General features: G+C 40.5%; 1 protein-coding gene across 2 annotated transcripts in view; it reads right to left on the reverse strand.

The window, feature by feature from the left end:
- Positions 1 to 395: 395 nt before the first annotated feature.
- GPM6A (glycoprotein M6A) overlaps positions 396 to 21,239 on the reverse strand; it is a 342,376-nt gene continuing 321,532 nt past the window's right edge. For both annotated transcript variants that reach the window (XM_047714058.1, XM_047714051.1), the window contains exons 4-7: positions 13,408 to 13,561; positions 6,826 to 6,902; positions 6,237 to 6,302; positions 396 to 2,529 (exon numbers count right to left, since the gene is read on the reverse strand). In XM_047714058.1, the coding sequence (XP_047570014.1) occupies positions 2,377 to 2,529; positions 6,237 to 6,302; positions 6,826 to 6,902; positions 13,408 to 13,561 (450 nt within the window). In that variant the 3' untranslated portion in view covers positions 396 to 2,376. The remainder of the gene's footprint in view (positions 2,530 to 6,236; positions 6,303 to 6,825; positions 6,903 to 13,407; positions 13,562 to 21,239) is intronic.

Raw genomic sequence — 21,239 nt, forward strand, 5'->3', positions numbered from 1 at the left:
ATTTCGAAGCGAACCAAGAAAGCATTTTTCTTTCTGAATTGAATTAGTCTTTTTGTTTCTCTACTAGTTTAGGAAGCTCTAAAGAAAACACAAAACAACAGAAATTAGGCAAGGGAATAGCATTAGGTCGGGAATTGTTATCATTTTGCTAAATTAAATGACCTCCAAACCTTCACACCTTTGCCCTCTCCCCAGCTCCCTGGCCTCCCTATGCTGCGTGTCATACACAGAATTCTCAGTTCAGTATGAGGGCAGCTCAACTGAGCTAAGAAGCATCCTAAAAAGACAGCGTCAGTGCGTCTGGAAAGAGTGCACACACATAGGAAAGAGGAATAAACAAAACAAAACCAAAAAAAAAAAAAAAAAACCACAAAAAAACACCGCAGAAACTAATAATAAGTACACAAAGTACACAAGTATATTTATTACATTTTGCAAGCACTTTGTTCTACATTTCAAAAACGCCACCATCAAGCTGTTGGCACATTTATGTACAAAACAGATTAATTGTAATGCCTGCTACAAAGCACTCTTTGTGAAAATACAAACTCTAATACCAGGAAAAAAAAAAAGCCGAAAGCATCAACATCATTACATAAGTTTAAAAGACAGTTTTAAAAATCATCACAAACTGTTAAGACACAGAACTGAAACACTATAATATAGAATTTAAAGAAGCCCATTAATACTTTTGCTCAATATCTGTAATACTGTGCATATATCAGAAAAAGGTTGAACCAGTAAGATCATCTACATGTAAAAAAAAAGGAAGCAAAACCCCAAATTAATTAAATTATACTACAGAATGCATAATCATGCCACAGATAACCCTAGTAATACTCCGCTACCTACTACAAGAACTTGTAAAATTACGGATGATGCATGACTAGTCGTTGTACAAAGATTGTTTCACTCATAAATTTTATTAGAAATGCACTTACACTGAGAAAAGATTTCACAATGGTCAAATCAGTGCACAATACTACCTAATTTTTATACACTGACAAAAATGTCTTGTCAGGCTACATCATTTTAAAAGACACTTTACAGCATTCTTGTAGCATTAGAAAGAATCAAAAGAAGAGTCAAGGTTAAAACAAACACCAATTTTGGTCCAGTAATACTGATTGTTTTTTTTTTTTATTCCTTTGATATAGGTACTTCTTATAAATGATTATGAATGAACATTTGGTTAAAATGACTTATTTCAAATAAAAACACAGATATCTCACTACACTTGGAAAGGATACATTCTAGAGTGGCCTCTGACCACACTTTAAAAAACACTACAGGTAAACCAACATAGATTGGAAGGCTGCAAGCAAAGCTATTATATTAATGGAAGCCTTTTCAAATATATCATACACATTGGAGGGATAGTTTACAGAGGTGCAATCCGTTAAAATCTTTTAAAGTAGGTAAAACAACTTCTGAGGGTTTACTGTGCTTATTTCTTAATATACCACCTTCGTAAAGGTAATTAATGTTCCACATTAGCATATTAAAAGTTCCAATCCAGCCGCTGCTTAAATCACAACGAGATCATTCTTCAAGAGTTCACAGTATTTCCATTAACATTGTCTCTATACTAAGCTTTAAAAGGTAAGTCTGGTGTCGCAATCTTAAGAAGGCTACTAGCCGTGCATAAGCATCACTGTTTCTACGTGCTCACAACATAAACATGAGTAATCAGAGAGAAATACCTTTTAAGTACATCAAGAAAAAAAAATACAACGTTAACAAATATAAGAAGCACTTCTTTTTTTTTTTTTAACCTACTCTTACAAATTTAGAAATTGCACCTTAGATCGATGAAAACATGAACCAGGGCCCGTACTAATGTGGCCGCTCATCTCCAGACGGGATTTCCAGATTTCGAGAAGAGTCGTTAACAATACCATCTCTGTCTATTGTTCATAATGTACAATGGTCCCTTTGAAGGTTACCTGTAGTTAAACTAGTTACCGAAATCAAAACTAAAAAGTATAAAAAGCTATTTTTCTTTCCAAAACATAAGAAATAATGCAAAAGGTGTTCTGTATTAACACATGGGAAGCGGTTAAAAAAATCAAATAAATGTCTGCATTTGACAATGTTAGTATCTCCAATCTGACAGCATTAGTAATGAGTTTGAGAAATTTAAAAAAAGGAAAAGGCTGGATAGGAGCTTGTAGAAGAGATCTGATCACACCAATTTAACCAATTAGGAAATGAAGTGCTAAACAGCAAGGAATGGTGTTCGGGTGATTCCTAAGTCACCCTACGCATCGTTGATGAGAAGCACTTCCGTTTTAGTGCTCCCAAGGTTGGGTGGTTGGATGGCCCTTCATTAAACACCAATGCATCTGAATGGCGGGAGGGGCAGGAAGGACTTATTTATGTGTACGCATTGAGCCGCTCTTTGGAGCGAGTGGAGTGGATGTCGTGGAGCTCTTGTTCCTCCTTCGACTTGATGTCCTCGTATTTCTGCATCCGGCAAGCATCTTTCACGTAAGCCCAGTTGGCAGACAGAACCATAAGGTAGTGAACCTGATCAAAGACAGAAATAATTTACACTAGAAGGCTGTTCAGCGTCTTCATTACACCTTGCTATCAGGAAAGAAACTTTCACATTATGTGCTTATAGGATGTGTGCACTCATAAGACGGAATCAGAACTTCTGCGGTAACAGGAACAATAAAAATCGGTTATTCCTTCTCATGTCTCCGACTACGTGACAGCAGCTTCTCAGCTCCCTTTCTTTCAGAACCTCTTTCTCTCCTTCTTTTTCAAGTCTGGAGTAGCCAAGATTGATTCTTAATCTTTATGTGATGTTCCCTGTTCATTTTGCCCTCACTTACCCACATCAACATCCTATACATCTCATGATCGTGTATCTGTGCTTTCCCGTCCGTAACAGAAAATGGTCTCTTACACTGCTTGAGTCTAGACAACTTAGAATTAATGGGAGGTTATGTTATTGCCTGCCATGCAACAGAAAGAGGGATCATGGAAACCCCAAAGTAAATCTGCAGATTTAACTGTCAAGTTAATTTTCCATGAGCTGAATTTTACGGTTTCCTTTAGATTGCAAACTACAGGAGAGCAAGTACTGTGCCATATGGATTCTGTAGGTTTGCATGCATTCGCAACAGCCAGAAGAGTGCATGCTTACAAAGGGAGCTTCTGATCTATCTCGAGTAGCATAGTTACTCAAGTAATGAAGTTCCTGTTTGGACTTGAAAGCACTCAGCTATGAGATCACTTGTTTGTTTTTCTCCCTTTACCTCATTCCTGGTCCATAGAGAGAGATAAAGCAGTTTTCCAAATGACGGCTTTTGATGGGTGAATATGAAAGGGAAATTACATTGTTAATTATTTACTTGATTTGAGTTCTAAAGGGTGGACAATATTTTTGTCCATAATTTAGTAAAATAGAACACTAACAATTTGACTAGCCAAGAGTACATTGAAAGACAGGAGGTGGGATGGTTTTAGAAAAGGACAGATAGACATCATGAACACAAAGTCAATTCTAAATGGAGACTGCTGTGATATGTTAAGGTAGTCAACAGGCAGTAAGAAAAAAAAAATGACAATTTTGACACGGCAATATGGGAAAAGATGCAGACCAATAAGAATACCAGTAAGAATTTTCAGAATGTTCTGTTTCCTCTGAAATTCTGCATTTTGTGTAGTGGAAATCGTAAGCCACAGGCAAGCAAGAGCTGTGAGCTGTACTCTTGTCCTCTGTCACTTCCATGGTGCAGCCTTCATCACCACATCCATGAGGACTGAACAGAGGCTATAGACACGACCAAGTTCATGTGGGACCGTGCTGCATTGCTCGGAAGACATCAAGTGCTGTGGAGAGTGTTTGGCAAGTAGTGGATACTCAAAATACGTTTCACACAAATGAATATATTTTGAGATGTATAAAAACCTTCCTTTTAAAGCCTGAAAATATATAACCCCTAAATTATTATTAAATATGTCTGAGTGAAATACTGAAAAAAGCTTCAGCGTCCTTCTAGTTCAGAAATAGGCACTTTCCAGTCGTGTTCAGACATTTCCCCTGGCCTTAGGGGATACCAGCTGCCAGGCTCTGACTGTCCCTCGGCAGGTGGACAGAGGTCCCCGGAACCTGGCAAAAAGCCAAGCAGACCCCTTCTGTCAGCATCTACAGAACTTTCTAATGCCTTCGAAAAATCAAATGGAGTAGATTACATTAGTCTTAGTACAAATTCTTACCATCTTTGCCTTAAATTTTAGATGATGTTTTAAATATTTTGCTAGAGAAGGACTCATCTCAATTTTCTCATCTCTAATAGGGAAGTAATGATGGTAGGGTACTTCGAGTGCTGAAGGAGTTGGGGATGAGGTTAATGATGTGGCTATATTATGACTGTTGAATGTATTTATGTGCTTAACCATTTGGTGGTGCTTTCAACAGAGCAAGGCTTAAGGAAATACGAGCAAACAACAGTACTATTGGAACTAATATTAGTACCAGGAGCAGAAGCAATAACTATTGTTATATTCACCCTATCTCCTAAAATCGTAACCACTGTCAGAGCTAATGAGTGGGAAATACCGAAGTCAATCAGTAGTCAGATGTTATTTAAGGAATTTAAGGAATTAGATGTTATCTAAGGAATTTATGCTATGCATTTATTTAGATAGTCAAAAGGATGCTAGTACTTAATAATATTCTAAACTCTTATAGTTTGAAATAAAATTTATTTATAACTTAGTATCTGAGTTTATGCAAAGCACAGATTCCCTAAGAAATACGTACCATCTGAATTTCTATTATCTTAAGATCTTTTTGATAATAGAATCATTTCAGAGTAAGCATTTCTGGGGACAATTAAGTATATTATTCATTTACACAAATACTTTTTACTAATGTATGCCTGATGGTACGCATTTTTACAGTTTTACACACACACACATAGCAAATGTGAACACATGCTTTATCACACACCTCTCTCTTTACAAAAAGTGCTTTGGTAGACCTCTTATACACGAGAGTGTGTTGCCCGAACAAACACAAGTCCCTAACAATTACCCATTGCACGGGAATGTGTGTATGAACAGATGTTTCCTCTTGTCTCACGGCCAGGATGGGTGCTGCTTGGGACCACGGGAGCTTGGACCATCACTCCCCAGAACATGACCTGCTTCTCCAGGGCATATCTTAGCACCTGATTTTAGGCTGAGACTATAAAGCCCTTGCTTATTGTCTTATTGTGACCCCTCCAATTAATTAACCACCATGATCTTATTAAGCTCCTCATTCGGAAATAAAATTCCCACGTGGAGAGGCTTATATGCTCTATCTGAAATGCTGAGCAATGAGCACGACACTAAATTAACAAAATATCTGAAAACTCAGTGTATTGACACCATAAGGGAAGGAATTAAATAAACCCAAATTAATTCATCATCTTTGCATACTGAATTGGCTATATTTGTGAGGTTACTAGGAACATTCTAGAGCTCTCTACCACTTTACTTTTGTATTATTACTTTGTACACTACGATGCAAAAATAAGGACCAGCAGACGATGGCTGCGAAAACTATCACTGATGCTCTGAGTGTTTGTCCGCTGTTGGTCTCTGGGCGTCCAGGAGCAAACTGTACCAAGGAAGAGACAGAAACTGGAACATTGTAGGTCCTCAAAACTCAGTAAAAGCCTGACTTGAAAAACGTGTTCTTAGCATTTCTGAACAAATATAGATATCAAAGAAATAACAGGAAACTATTGATATCTGTGTTAAGAAGAATAAATCAATCTTTTTTCCGTAAGTGACTCCATATGGCTTTTTTATGTCCTTAAATCAGGAGGAGAAAAGGAAGTTAAGGGACTGATTAGATTACCTAGAATATTACAATGATACAGACCTATATGGTCCAGAGACGATCTGTTATGTTAATAGGGACCTAGTATCTGTGACACGGATGAATTTACTTATTTTTGTTAATGTTACCGATAGGACTGAGTATTTTAATCCTTAAACTGCTTCCCAAATACTACCTCTAGTGTAACAACAACACTTTTTCAGGTTAAGCTTTGTTTTTCACTTACTTATTTGCCCACTGTTCCCTGTTTCCCCTACCCCGCCTTTTTTACTGATATTAAAATAAATAGGATTCCTATGGACTTCAGGATTGGGGATAAAAGCTCATCTCAACAAGTAAATCGCTTTGTCCTTCAAATCGAAAAACGAAGCCCCAGAGCACAAGGTCTTACCATAGCAATGACTGCAGCCCCAGCCCCAGCAAGCGCCACAATGAACAAGTGGAAGGTCATGTTCAGCTGCAAAGGAAACCGCAGAGAATCAAAACACGTGTTGAGTTACAAGCAGAAGAGAGATCCGGACTGCTGCTGCCTCGCGAATAAGAACTTTGTACATCTTTAAGAAAAGTACACTTAGGATACACCCTTAGCTCAATCTGAAAACATTACAGTATCTTTTCTCCTGCAAATTATTTAAGTCTTTGCAACTGCATCATTTTACTATACTTTTACTACAAAGATGAGATCGTCATTAGTAACGATGGTCTTCAGTAATATTTTAACTAAATAAGGCTACATTTTAAAAATGTAACAGTAAGATGTTCAACTTTTGTGAACATGATAGTTTCTAGAAAATATATATTTGTTATAATTTTTATTGAAATTCATATTTATTCTCCAGTCCCCCTGCATAACATCACTGTAAGTAAAATTGCTCCTTAGGTGAAAAGGGGAAAATTCAATAGGGTTCTAATTATGTCTTTTTCAACTATGAAAATGAAGCTAAAATTCGGACAACAGAAACAGCTTTAAAAACATTTACCTCAGTGGACTCACACATCCTCAGGAAATTCTCAGAGATGGTGCAAATTTTCTTTTCCTCTCCAATTGTCACAATCCCTACATGTAGAAAATTATAACTTAGTTTATAAATGTTTTCAAGAGCCCAGAGGGAGAAAAAGAATCTTATGCTGATAAAAACTAAGGAGGTTCCATTTATGCTACAGTATAATGAAAACATTTTCAGCTTTTATAGCTAGATAATAAGTATAACCAGGATTATGAATGGAAGGTCAGAACTATTTAGCCCTCAAACAATTTACAACATCTTCAATCTGAATTCAACTGGACCCAGCCCCCAGAGCCTCCAGATTCTATCCAGATTGGTCCGTTAATGCAATGGTGCAGCCATCACAATTACTCCAATAACTATGTCCCAGACTAAGCTGAAGTGTGGATCCAAATTCATTCTGCTGGTACAAAGCTTCTGTTAGTCTATAAAAGCATATCACCCAAAGGAGTGATTTTTCTCTGCTAATATTGAAAACTGTTATCAGTAGGAAAAAAATGTTAAAAAACCCTGTCATTTCACTCACATTCTCCCTTCCTCCAGTTGGCTCACAGACCAACGGCATCAGAATCACCTGGGGAATGTTCAAAAATGTGTATTTCTGGACCTCACCACAGAACTGTGAAATCAGAAACCAGAGTGCTTACCAGGAGAACTGCATCTTTAACAAGCACATTGGTGCTACATTGCCACGGATCTCGTTTTACAGAAAAGTGATCTGGGTTAGCCTTGAAGGGGCCTTGAATTTTGTTTTGAGAACTACTGAAGCATTAAACATACATACATAAAGGGAAAAAAAACCCCACAAGTTCGGGATGAACCCTAAGCTTTTGGCACTGCCGTCTCTTTATTTAACGTTAATACGTGTATCTCTTCACATCTTCTGGCTTTGGGGTACACAGCCAGCTCTCACTGTCGATGGAGATGCTGCCATTCTGCCCCAACCATAGTTTGTGCGATTATTTCTGTTTTAAAATGTAACCTACTCGCGGTCCATCGAATGCAGACATGCTTCTCTGGGACCTTTCTTTTCTGCCAAGATGACATGGAGTGGGAGAGGATAAGAAGCCCCTAAGATGCGTCTCATAAACAATCATCATTGAGAGTGCTTCCCGGTTAAGGCCATGCTTCTGCAGGCTGTTCCACGACAGATGTCATTCGTGGGTCAGGCTGCGCACACACCTCCTCACCTGTGTCTTTGTTGACCTCTGCAGCCAAACTCCTTCAAAGCATTAACTACGTACACTGTCTGCCATTCTCCTCTTTTCCTTTCTATTTAAACTTTTTCCACCTTTCCAGTCAGGTTCTGCCTCAACCCTCCATGGAAATCAGCCATGACCACCACATAAATAAAATCAAAGATAAATTTTCCATTCTTCTCCTGAGCGACTGTCAGGGCTGGAGGCAGCGGCCGCCTCCCTCTCCTTCACGCTCGTCTTCAATACATCCCCTAATCTACAGATTCTTGGTTTTGTTTTTGTTGTTTTTTAAAGATTTTATTTATTTATTTGACAGACAGAGATCACAAGTAGGCAGAGGCAGGCGGGGTGGGGGGAAGCAGGCTCGCTGCTGAGCAGAGAGCCCGATGCAGGGCTCAATCCCAGGACCCTGAGATCATGACTTGAGCCGAAGGCAGAGGCTTAACCCACTGAGCCACCCAAGCCCCCCTATAGATTCTTGTTTTTAGGTTTTGATTCTCACAGGTCCCCTCTCTCCAGGACCTTGTTCATGGGAGCTCCCAGTGTGCACACCTGTCATCTTTGTACCCTGCGGATCTCACTGAGTCTCAGAGCTCACTACAAATTATCAACAGCCCCTCAATCCGTTCAGCCAGCTGTGTGCCTCCCTCCCGAAATCAAGACTCATATACCCTATTTCTTATCTTTGACAACTCTGTTTAGATTCCTAATAAGTCTCTACAACATCTTCAAAAGTGCACTCTGGTCTCCCTTGCCGGCCTCCTCCTAAGCAAGCTCTTGTAGGCTTCCCGGCTCATGTGACAGCAAATCAGTGTTCCCCATGGTCCTGGCGACAACTGCATTCCTCCTTCAATCCTCTTTTTCTCTCAAACCCACATGCCCATCTATCTAGACTTTCTGCAGCCCCAATCTTCAAAGTATGGTCAGCACCAGACCACTTCTCCCCACTTCTCTTACCACTAACCCACCTGAGCCTCCCTCTGTCGCCTCGGGGCTAAGACAAGAGTGCTAACTGGCTTCCCTCCTTCTCCTCTTGGTACAGTCCATTCTCTATATGGCAGCCAGAGTGATTCTTCCACAAGGTAAGGGAGATACTGCTTCTCTTCGGCCCAAACCTGCAAATATCCTCTACTCGCTTCAGAATAAAAGTCTCTAAATGGATGACGTCCCACCACACACTCAGCACGGCGTTCCATGACTCTCAGACTCCATCCCTATCCATCCCTCCTGTTTTCTCATTCTGCTTCGGCCACACTGGCCTCTCTGGGGTTTGCTGAAGATGCCAGGCATGGAGCTGCTTCGGTAACTTTGCCTGGATCTTCCCTCCACTATGAACATTCCTGCGACCCTCATATCCATCCAATAACGGCTCTTCAGTTACGCCTTCCTCCACCACCTTTAAAATATTGTAACCCAGCCCTTCCACTCGGCCTCCAGGACTCCTGACATAAAGTGCATCTGTATATAAGACAACAGTGATACAGATACCATACACCACAAACAGACATACTGCAAGTTAATTATCGTCTGTCAATCCACGTCTGCATCACGGGACACTATGAACATGAGAAGGTGCCCATAAGCTATGTTGCCATGCAAACCCAAAACCTGATTATTTGGATTCACGGGTCTCTGTCAATGAAGGGCCAAACTGGCGAAACCCCCAAGAAGCAAACTTTCAGATTTACTCGTTTTTCTAAATAGTGAGTATATTTACGCATATTTACTGCAGTCGGTGTAGAAGAGTCCTTCACTGAAATATAAACAATGACATTTCCGCTTTCTTAAAAACAAGCAACAAGTTAGGATCGTACAAGGGAAGCAGCAGGAATGCACAGCAAGGAGGGCGAACAGTACGAATTTCATGCGTCAGAGGTGCAGCCATGAGCTTTCTCTATAGCTTGTTGTTATTGCTTTTTAATGTCCTTTAATCTGGTTAAAATGAAGTACTATATTTCTGGCTTTCTAAGGATTGGTTGTGTCTGAGCTAGGAAAAACTTGCATCCTGTGCACAGTTCCTATTACTTTCCTTGTTAAGGCAATAAAAAGCCTCTTGGAGGTTTCTGGGTGGTCGAAGCACCACTGCTCGGGGCATAAACCCTTAGGGAGGAAATTGCAAGCCAGAGGGGGAGGTAAGCAGGAGGAGAAAGTGTGATGACACTACGAACCCTTACGGGGTGTTAGGAAATTAACTCCCTACTTGGAAATATAAATGCTGAATTTCCAAATAATTTGCCATTTACATTACTAATCTTAAAGATGACAGAATGGCTGAAGTATCCTTTTCTAGCTCCTCTAGTCTACCCACAGTCCTAGGCTCCTTGCCCCTTTTGTCTGTCCTCAAAGTGAGGCATCTCTCTGAGTAAATGTGCATTTCTTCTGAGGTCACCTCCCTCTGGCTTCTTCTCTTCTGCCTCTTCCACTCTTAAGGGTCCTATAATTACATGCAGCCCACCTGGATCATCCAGGATAATTGCCCCATTTTTAGATCAGTTGATTAGTAACCTTAATTCCATTGGTAACCTAATTCCCCTTTGACAGGTAGCCTAACCTAGGAATGCCTAGGCAGGGGAATGGACTAGACAAGAAAAATGTAGCCAAGATTTGACCAAATAAATTCTTTTTTTTTTTTGACAGAGAGAGATCACAAGCAGGCAGAGAGGCAGGCAGAGAGAGAGGAGGAAGCAGGTTCTCTGCTGAGCAGAGAGCCCGATGCGGGGCTCGATCCCAGGACCCTGAGATCATGACCTGACCGAAGGCAGCGGCTTAACCCACTGAGCCACCCAGGCGCCCTAAATTCTTGAATTATTTAACAGCAGTAAATATGGTTCACTGATTAGCAATGACACATGGCTAAGCAGACCAAAGTTTTCCTATTTATAGCATACATATCTAGTTTCTATATTAACATAGAATGTCCTTTTGAACAGAGTAGACTACAGTAAAAAATGCTGTTGACTGATAGCTTCGACTCTGTCCTCTGTTCCATCTTGTGCAAACAATGCAATGTTCCTATGTCAGGGGTGTCTTCTCTAGAAAAAGATCGATGGGCCAGGTCCATGATCTAAGTGTTTGTCAAATTTTCATTTATTTTACTTTTTTGACGTGGAGATTTTTGTCTTTCAAAATTAAGCAGTGCCGACACATAACAGAAGGTAAATAAGTACTTGTTGAAACGAAATTTTACCGAGAAGGACTGTATGGAAATCAGATGAAAGCAAGCTGCTCCTGTTACAACTTGTGGATACGCTACAATGTGCAGACAAGAGGGAGGGCTGGTTAGAAGGCTAAAGGAGCCTCACCCAGAGCCCACCTGCTCTGGACCAGTCTCTCCCTACGGTTGGCCCGAGGGAGTTTCACTGAATCACTGGGTTTTAACAAAACACAGTTTTAAATTCTGGATCTAGATGATAATATTGGTGTGTATGTGGGGGATCAGTTTTAACATTTTCTGACACAAATTTACTAAGACAAACCCTTCATACATTCAATGTTATTAAATTGCTGTGCCTATCATTGAAGGACAACAGAAATAATTTTGAAAGCATTAAAAAATTAAAATTGCTAGTCAGATTATTTCATGACTCATTTTGAAATATGGCAAACCCTAATGACAAAGCATCTTCAAGTTCCCTGACTGTGTGAGCTGCATAATGGCTGTGCTCGCCATCAGATTGGTAGGATGTGGACGGATTTATCACAAGCAGGGGAATGAACAGGGACATGCAAGTAGGGAAGAAGCAGACATCCCAGCCATTACATGACCAGAGTTCCCATGATGCAGTTCAAAGACCTTGATTGCCTAAGAGCAAAGACACCGTCTAGGTGTAATGAGGCAACTTTGCAAAATAAGGGAAATTGCTTTATAGCATGTTCTTCTCTACCCAATCACTGTTTTGATGATGTTAGTAAATGTCTGTACTGATCATAATCCAGACCTGGGGGGGGTGTCCTTTTCTACGCCCATGCCCCTCGATAAATTGACTGTGCCTGTACATCCAGGATTCTTATTGGGGGCGTATAATCTGGAAGGCAAATAAATGTCATGCAGGCAGTAGATTCATATTAAGGGCAAACAGAAAAAATTAGTATGTGATGTAAAAGGTTGCATGACATCTGAAAAGTGCCCTCTTGTCCACATCACCGAGAAAAATTAAATTAGAATAAATCTTGATAACTATGTTGTAAACGGTGCTAAGGTTCAAAGGGAGGTTTTAATCCCAGTCATCGTTTACACCTATTATTAAGTGTGTCCCATACAATATGGGGACAGACTGTACTAAAAAAGTGCTTGTTTATCTGAAATTGGAACTTCACTAGGTGGCCCGTATTTTAGCTGACTACCATGTCTGAGAGACCAGTCACTTCTCTTTCAACTTTCACTTTTCAGATCAGCGGAACAGGAGGAAGACTCGGAGAGGGGGAGGGACTGAAGTCAGAGCCATGTTTTCTAAACAGCTGTTCCCTCATGACCTCCAAAAGCTGTTGCTGACGCCTTCCCTTCCTGTGCATATGTGGGACATGATTCCAGGACTGAAACCTCTCCAGGGGGAAGAGCTGCCCATATTCCCTCTGTGATCTTCTCACCAAGAACTTCATCCTCACCAAAGAGGATAATAATAGTGTCCACCATACAGAATCCTGCATCTGTGAGTAAGACTATAGCCTTCTTGGCCATCACTCATGTCTCTGCCTGCAACTCATTCAACCCCCCTGTGTCATTTATAGAAAGGATAATACTAGTGTCCACCATAGAGAACCGTTGTAAGCATCAAACAAGTCAACATGGACAAGGCAAGTAGAATCGTGTCGGTGTATCACAAGCACACAGTGAGCCCTAAACAAAAGTAACCAAAGAGGGCTATTGATTGGTTTAATGTTCTTGGATTCCATTATTATAAAATGCTATAAAAATGCTAAGTTCTTCTGCCTTATTTTGGAAGTCAGTGAAGTACATACTTCTTAGGTGATCTTCACACTAGACTTCACAAATTGTATAGCTTGTCATGGGAGAATAAGAGTAGATACAAGCATCATAACAAGTCTGGACAAGCACAAAGGAGTCGGGACACAGACATCACAATTTCATATTGCCGATACCAGGAAATCTAACTTGATAGTCTGTTCAAACACACACGTGCACAGATTTATGCTGTGAGACTAACCTCCAATCATTCTTAAATTCCTACGTATTTAAATTTTAAAAAGGATGTCTTAAAAGTGAAAACTCTGATACATTTCTCAAGTATCCATTTCTTATCAAGTCATGATGGTTCCAACGACACTGGCAATATTTCAGAGGCAGTCACTGAGGTCAAATAGCACGAGGCCTTGCTTTAGTTAGAAGTCCACCTACCAAACTGACGAAGGTCCAAGCAGAGATTGGCTCCCTCCACTAAGGTGGTGTTTCGGCAAATGGTCCACAGATTGAAATACATGTAGACGGGCAGAGAGGTGAAAGCCGTGACCCCCAGCCAGGCCAGCATGAAAAGGTACGTCAGCATAATAAACTGCAACAGAGAAAAAGTTGAGAGAGAAAACATGTCATCTACTGGACAGGAAGAATTTTGCGACTAAATCACAAAATCCAATTTGAAGTGTTAAGTGTCCTCGTGCACAGCACGTGATCATGACACTGCGGGAAGTACACTGGGAAGCTGGGAGATGCTGATTAACATGGGTTATTCCAGCAGGAAGAACCTGCTGGAAACCCTCCGCGTGGCAGAGATGCCTGGCAACAAAGGAAGAAAGAACCTTTCTGCATCGTAATGTCTGTTTCACTCATGTATTTGTCTCAAAAATCTCACCTCACTTCTTCTTCTTCGTTTTCTTCTCCTTTTTTTTAGACTTTAGAAAACAGTAACTGGTTTATTTACAGGGGATTCTGCAAAGTTCAAACTTTGTCGATAAATCTATGTTACAACTAAATGAGCACCATTTGTACCATAAACATGGAAGCTACGCAGTCAGGGTTACATTTAATATTATAAGTGTGGTAATTCTCAATTCAGTTTAGTATTAACAATAAAAGTGTGTACATCTCCTTTTCAGTGATTTCTGTAAACTTTAAACTCTGAAATCTTCTTTCAAGAAGATTGATTTTATTTTTGCTATAGAAACATAGTTAAATGTGATTTTAAGTTTGAAAATAAAGGTTTTTTTTCTTATTTCAGAAATATTTTTAGTATTTATAAAATGAAGAAAAAGGCTGTTTATGTGCCCAGATACAACTGAATAAGAGACTTAGTTTCACAGCATCAGTTGAATGGATTTTTAGCTCAAGCATGACTTAGATGCTGAAAAGAAAGACAGATGCATGCATTGGTAGATAGATGAAGAGCTGGTAAGACACAGATGTATTCATGTCGCTTTGCATTCCTTATCAACGATTTAATCCATGTCATCTACATATAAAATTGTCTCCATAAATACATGCCTTGAATGGCCTAAGCTAACACTTGCATTAACAACTGTATTTCAAGGTAACTGAAAAAGAACAGGTGTAGTCACAATGCCCTGAGGTTTAAGTGCAGGCGTGAATGCACCCGTTGATACAAGTTGATTATATTTCTCAATGCAAGTTATGTGTCATTGGATTCATTAGCATATTTCCCACGATCATAGGAATAATTTATTATATGAAGTGCCCACATAGGTAAACACCAACCAGAAACAGAATGATAGGCAGAGAGCCTCACGGGAGTTGCCCCACTATTCTGTACCATGGCATTTTTTAATTTAATGTAATTTTAAATTTAAATTCAGTTTAATTAATATAGAATGTATTACTAGTTACAGAGGTAGAATTAGTGATTCATCAGTGTGTACAACACCCAGTGCTCATTACAACACGTGCCTTCCTAATGCCCATCATTAGGCATTACCTAGTACCCCATCCTTGCACCTGCCTCACCTCCAGCAACCCTTAGTTTGTTTCCTAGAGTTAAGAGTCTCTTGTGGTTTGTCCTCTTCTCTGTTTTCATCTTATTTTTCCTTCCCTTACCCTATGTCACATGGCATTAATGAATCATACTCATATATCACAGACCAAAATCAAGATAATCCCTGAAAAGTAGCTAAAGAAGAAAATCACTATTGTAGGAATTGTTCTGCTATAATATCTGGTTATTGTCATTTGAATCCTGCATCTGTGAGTGAGACTATAGCCTTCTTGGCCATCAATCATGTCCCTGCCTGCAGGATTAGCAAGTCATCTTCCAGCGAAACACAAAAAACATGAAAGAAGAAAAAAGCCAGGAGAGAGTTTTTGGAACTACATTCTTGCCCACTCTTGAATGGTTGATTCATACATTGATTCATTCTTTCAATCCACAAATACTAGGTTAGCCACCACCGTGCATTAGTTTGTGCTCCATGCCTGGTGCTGCACGGGTGGGGAACTCGTTTTCGGACTGCAAGGAACTCCCCACTTGGTGGGCCTCATACTCCTACAGCAAGACACCCTCCCAGGTCACTCACATAGCAGTACGCTCTCTCACCTTCAGCCTCGTTGTTCATGATTGTATTTGTACACGTCCCCCAAAGGGACACAATTTTACTTCCCTTTATCCCAACCCAACTACCCTTAACTGTATCTGCAAATCAAAACTGGAAGTTGGAAAGAGATGCGTTCTCTTGGCATATGCTTTTCTGCGTGTGTGCAACAACGATCTGAATTTGCGTCCTGAGAGAGATCCACTCCAAATTTTATAACTCCTCCTTCCCTCTTTATCTTTGTACATAGCATATGTTGAGTTTGTGCACATTACAGTATGACTTGTTTTAAAAGTGGCATCTTCTGAAAGATTTCCCATTGATTGTGCTTATTTACATAATCAGACTCAGACCATGGGATGACTAGCACATGTGAACATAAGTATAAGGCTGAAATTGTATTTATTTATTTATTTGAGAGAGAGAGAGAGAGAGAGAGAGCGCACACCTGAGCTAGTGGGCAGAGGGGCCAGGGAGGAGGGAGAGAGAATCTGAAGCAGACTCCACGGTCAGCATGGAGCCCAACATGGGGTTCGATCCCACGACTACAAGATCATGACCTGAGCTGAAACCAAGAGCTGGATGCTTAACTGACTGAGCCACCCAGGTGCCCCTGAAGTTGTATTTTTAATCCTTTGATTAGCTATTAGTTTATTAGCTCATACAGCAGTAGGATTCTTTTTGAAAGTGTCTGAATCGTAGTCTTTGTACACCAAAAGCTGAGTTTCTACAGACACCTACTTCCCTTCTAGGCTTCAAAGGTGCCTTCTAGAAGACTTTGGAAGAGAAACAGGAGTATATTCAGGCTTAATTTGAACACCTCAAGTCACATTTTCAAAATGATAATACAGAATAAAATAAATACACGGAATTAAACAATCTCTTATTCAACTCAATTAAACTAAATCTCTTATTCAACTCAATTAATTCCTTTGGTGATGCGTTACAGAGAGACTTTATGGTTTCAGTGAAATCTCCAACAAGTGAAACTCAATAATTCTCACACTTTGGAAAGATGGTAAACCTGGTGTCAATGTGATGTTAGAGCTTGTGCATCTTTATTAAAGTTGTGTTGTGATTAACACAGAAAATTACTGGGAGTAAGAGTAGTAGGGAATTTATACAACAAAGAAGAAAAGGGCCAAGATAAAGCCAATGAGACCTGAGATCAAGCCTGTCTCCTATAATCTGGCAAGTATCACAGGATTTCAAATACACAGAATATAATTAAACACACACTTTTTAATAACACTGCTTCATCTCCTCCCAAACTTGACTTCCTGTTAGTCTCTGCTCTTCAGTACTACTGGTTGGAGAGTCTGGAGAGCCAGCATCTGTCCTGGCAATGTCCTTACACTGAGATCTGGCAGACATATTTACAAATTTTTGTCCAAGATTAAACAAAGCCTGGTCTAAATATGTAGGAAAATAAAACCTGTTCAATATTAACTCCTTTAAATCACCGCATGAACTGGAGGAAATGTCTTTTTTTTTTTTTTTAAAGATTTTATTTATTTACTTGACAGAGAAAGACATAGCGAGAGAGGGAACACAAGCAGGGGGAGTGGGAGAGGGAGAAGCAGGCCTCCCACTGAGCAGGGAGCCTGATGCGGGGCTCAATCCCAGGACCCTGGGATCATGACCTGAGCTGAAGGCAGATGTCCAACAACTGAGCCATTCAGGTTCCCCCAAGGAAATGTCCTTTAATGGCCATTTACTCTTTTAATAGAATTATCAAAGTTTATATCACTTTTAGAATTTTTTTTTTGTTTTGCTCAACAAATACTTAATGAGGGCCTAAGATGTGTAAAGGTATGTCTGAGGATTTCAGTCAGAGAAAGCAAGAAACACATCCCCCTTGTTTTTCTCATTAGAGGAAATACAAATATTCCGTGTGGAAATCTAGACAGTATCTGGTCTTAAAACACACTTGATTGCTGATGGTAAACATTTTGTGTGACTCTACCAGAGAGAAAGGGAAGTATTTCTTGGGTAATCTTTATTCTTCTCTTTTCTGGAATTGGAATGAAGCAAATCAACAGAGGAAGCTCCCTGGCCAGTGTGGCTGCTGGCTCGGAAATCCTCTGTTGTCATGGCCTGACGCACCCACCCTAGGTCCATCAGCATGCTCCCTGTACCAGCGCCCACTCACTTCTAACACTGCTCATCTGTAGGAGCTGATGAAAGTCGTTTTCCATTCTTGGCCATTTCCCAGCCTTCGCCTCTATTCTGTAAGTGGGTAGAGACTGACCACTTTATCAAGCACCAACATGCCACTCACGGTGTCCCTAACCTAAATGTCACATTTATTTAGCAATAAAGGGGGATTTATAGCACATTGATTAAAGGCCCAGGCTTTGGAGCAGGATAGAGTCTGGCCGCTCGTTATGCTGCTGTGTCTGCCTTTGTAAAATGAGAATACCTGCTAAATTGCTCTTATGTGATTTAGTGAGGCTGGAAGAAAGTAGCACATAAAAGTCATTTAGCACAGAATCGGGCTAGTAAGAAGCACAGATAAAATATTAGCTATTTTTATGCAAGACAGCAGTATTGTGATTACCGCTACGTCTATAAAAATATATGCTTCGGCTGAATGATAGGACTGTACAGAATAAGAGAATTAGATTTCATTTCACGTGTGGAGAAAGTAAAAAGAAGTTCTTGAGTCTGGGAAAGTTATTCAAGGCGGGCTCCCACTCAAGAGGAGAAAGGCTCTAGAAAGTTTGGAAACCACCCCAAAACTGAAGAAATCTTGTTAATGGAACTCCTTGGAGGGGAAAAAAAAAAGCCCTCTTTATTAACATTTTCATTATTTGCAATTGTAGATCCAAGGCTAATTTATAGTCTCGAGAACAACGAACATGATACAGCAGCTTGAAGCACACTGCTTTGGACGGCTAAAAGCCACTCGGAAGTCCCTGGGAGGGCAATCAGCATGCCTTTGGCTACATCCTCTCTATCTTGGTTTTCTTTCTGTCCCAGGGGATTTCTCAAAAGCTTCTTTTGAAGGTGCTGTTCACTGTAGAATGGGACCTATAATTGAATAGGTTTAGATTCAAAGTAGACTGAGTACTTTGGACTCTGTGACTGCTGCTACTTTATGGGGCGATGGAAGGCGCGACTTTGGAAGCCACAGAGGGGCTCACACTTGCTTTTCTCGGCAAGCTGCAGTGCTTGAGCCAATTAATAGAGCTCAGTGCTAACAGAGGAACTCTTTGCTGTGAGAAAGTATTTTCATGACTACTAATTCATATGTTTTGTTCTAAGAAAGGCCAAAAGACCTTACTTTTGAATTTTGAGCACAAACCTGTTACATTTCAGGGAATAGAAGCTCGTGGTCACGAAAGTATCCAAATTAAACAAGCTAAAAATACAATTCTCTCTTCCTATGTAATGTTTTATCTTGGGATCTGATAATTACTCAAATTCAAGAATTATTCCAAATGATCAAGTGTAGGGGCGCCTGGGTGGCTCAATCGGTTAAGCGTCTGCCTTCGGCTCAGGTCATGATCTCAGGGTCCTGGGAGCGGCCCTGAACTAGGCTCCCTGCTCAGCAGAGAGTCTGCTTCTCCCTCTCTCTCTAACCCTCTTCTCCGCTTGTGCTCTCTCTCTCTGTCTCAAATAAATTAAAAAAAAAAAAAGATCAAGCATAATCCTAGGTAACAAAAAAAGGTATGTAATAAAATATTTCATAATTATCATGTTTATATCTAGCTTTTCATTGCTAGTACTGTGACAGATACATATTCTGTTATCTGACCATTCATAATAAATAATAAATATATAATCATAATTATAATATATAATAATAGTAATTAATAATAATAATTACTTTTCTTTTTAACTGAGGAATAATGGACAGATAACAGTACATTAGTTTCAGGTGTATGACCTAGTGATTCGATATTTACCTACACTGTGAAATGATCGCCACAATCAGTAAGTCTGGGTAACATCTGTCACCATAACATGTCACAAAATTTTTTTTCTTGTGATGAGAACTTTTAAGACCTACTCTCTTAGCAACTTTAAAATATGCAATCCCATGTCATGAGCTATAGTCACCAGGCAGACAGAAATAGCTCAGAGTCCAGATGCACCGTGACGAAACAGCGGACCAGTAGACATTAGTCGGGAATACAACCTCTGTTAGTGTTTTTCAACCCTGGCCACACAGGGGGAGCATCTGGCAGCTGTGAGAGAGACGGCGATACTCAGGTCTGCCCATGCAGACTGCATCTACATCTATGTATTTTTAAATGCTTATTTATGTATTTAAGAGACAAAGAAAGGGAGAGAAAGCGAGTGGGGGGAGGAGCAGAGGGAGAGAAGCTTCCAGCAGACTCCCCGCTGAGCACAGAGCCTGATGTGGGGCTTGATCCCACGACCCAGGAGATCACGACGTGAGCTGAAATCGAGAGCTGGATGCTTAAGCAACTGAGCCACCCAAGTGCCCCTGAGTCTACCTCTAGTTTAAAAAACCTCTGCAGGCAATTCTAACGGGCATCCAGTGTGAAGAACCACTGCACTCCTGGAATCAGTAAAGATCTCAGGGGTACACAGGGCGTCAGGACTTTGCTGACAGTCATCTTTAGGCTCTTCAGGGGACCGCATCTGAAGTAAGAAAAGGTGAAGTCGGGATGATTTGCCAGAAATTTATGCCAGTGTCAGCCAAATGCATGGAGGCGCGAGGCGTTGGATATGAACCAAATTTCTAAACCAGGGCTTCTCAAATTCAGCACCATGGAAAGCGGGGGCCGGCAAATTCCTCGTTATGGGCCTGTCCTGCGCACGACTACAGGCCACCAGATGCCGGTGACACAGCCACTGTTTCTCAACATGCTCACTGAGGAAAACAGCCCCTGGTTGAGAACGACGATTCTAACACAAAACGAGACCGAGTCGAAGAAAAGCAGATCTATACCTGGACATGCTATCACCACACATGCAAAACAGAGCAGCACTAAAAATACGGAACTCAGAAAGCTCCAGAAAGCACGCCCTGTAAAGTTTGCTGCAGAAAAAACTTATGTCACTTATTATGCAAACTAGCTTGCAAATATGCAGCCATCATCATCTTCTTTGTCACCATGATGGCCCCAAACTACCTAGGCACAAGCAGTGATCAGAAAATTGTTCTGAAAATGACTGGCTACGTGTCTAGCAGCTGCGTTCATCATTGCCAAAACCTAGAAGCAATGCAGATGTCCTTGAGTCAGTGAATGGATAAACAGACTGTGGTCCATCCGGACAATGGACCATCACTCGGTACCAAAGGGAAATGAACCATCAGGTCATGCAAAGATGTACAGAGAGCCTTAAAAGTGCATATTACTAAGTGAAAAAAGTCACTCAGATAAGGCTACCTACTGTATGACATTCTGGAAAAGGTAAATCTATTGAGACAGAAAAAAGATCAGCGGTTGCTGGGAGTTGGGGGGGAGGGGGGATGAACAGGTGGAGTGCAGAGGGTTTTTAGTGAGACTAATGTGTGGGCGCTATAGTGGTGGATACATTTGTCCAGACCCACAGAATGTGCAACACCAAGAGTGAACTAATGTCAGTTGTGATCTTCAGGTTCACTGGCTGTGGCAAATGGGTCACTCTGGGATTTTCATACTGGTGCATATGTGGGAACCAGGGGGATACAGGAAATCTCTGCACTTCCCACTCAATTTTGATGTGAACCTAAAA

Source organism: Lutra lutra, chromosome 2, assembly GCF_902655055.1.
Source record: "Lutra lutra chromosome 2, mLutLut1.2, whole genome shotgun sequence".
Classification (NCBI taxonomy): Eukaryota; Metazoa; Chordata; class Mammalia; order Carnivora; family Mustelidae; genus Lutra; species Lutra lutra.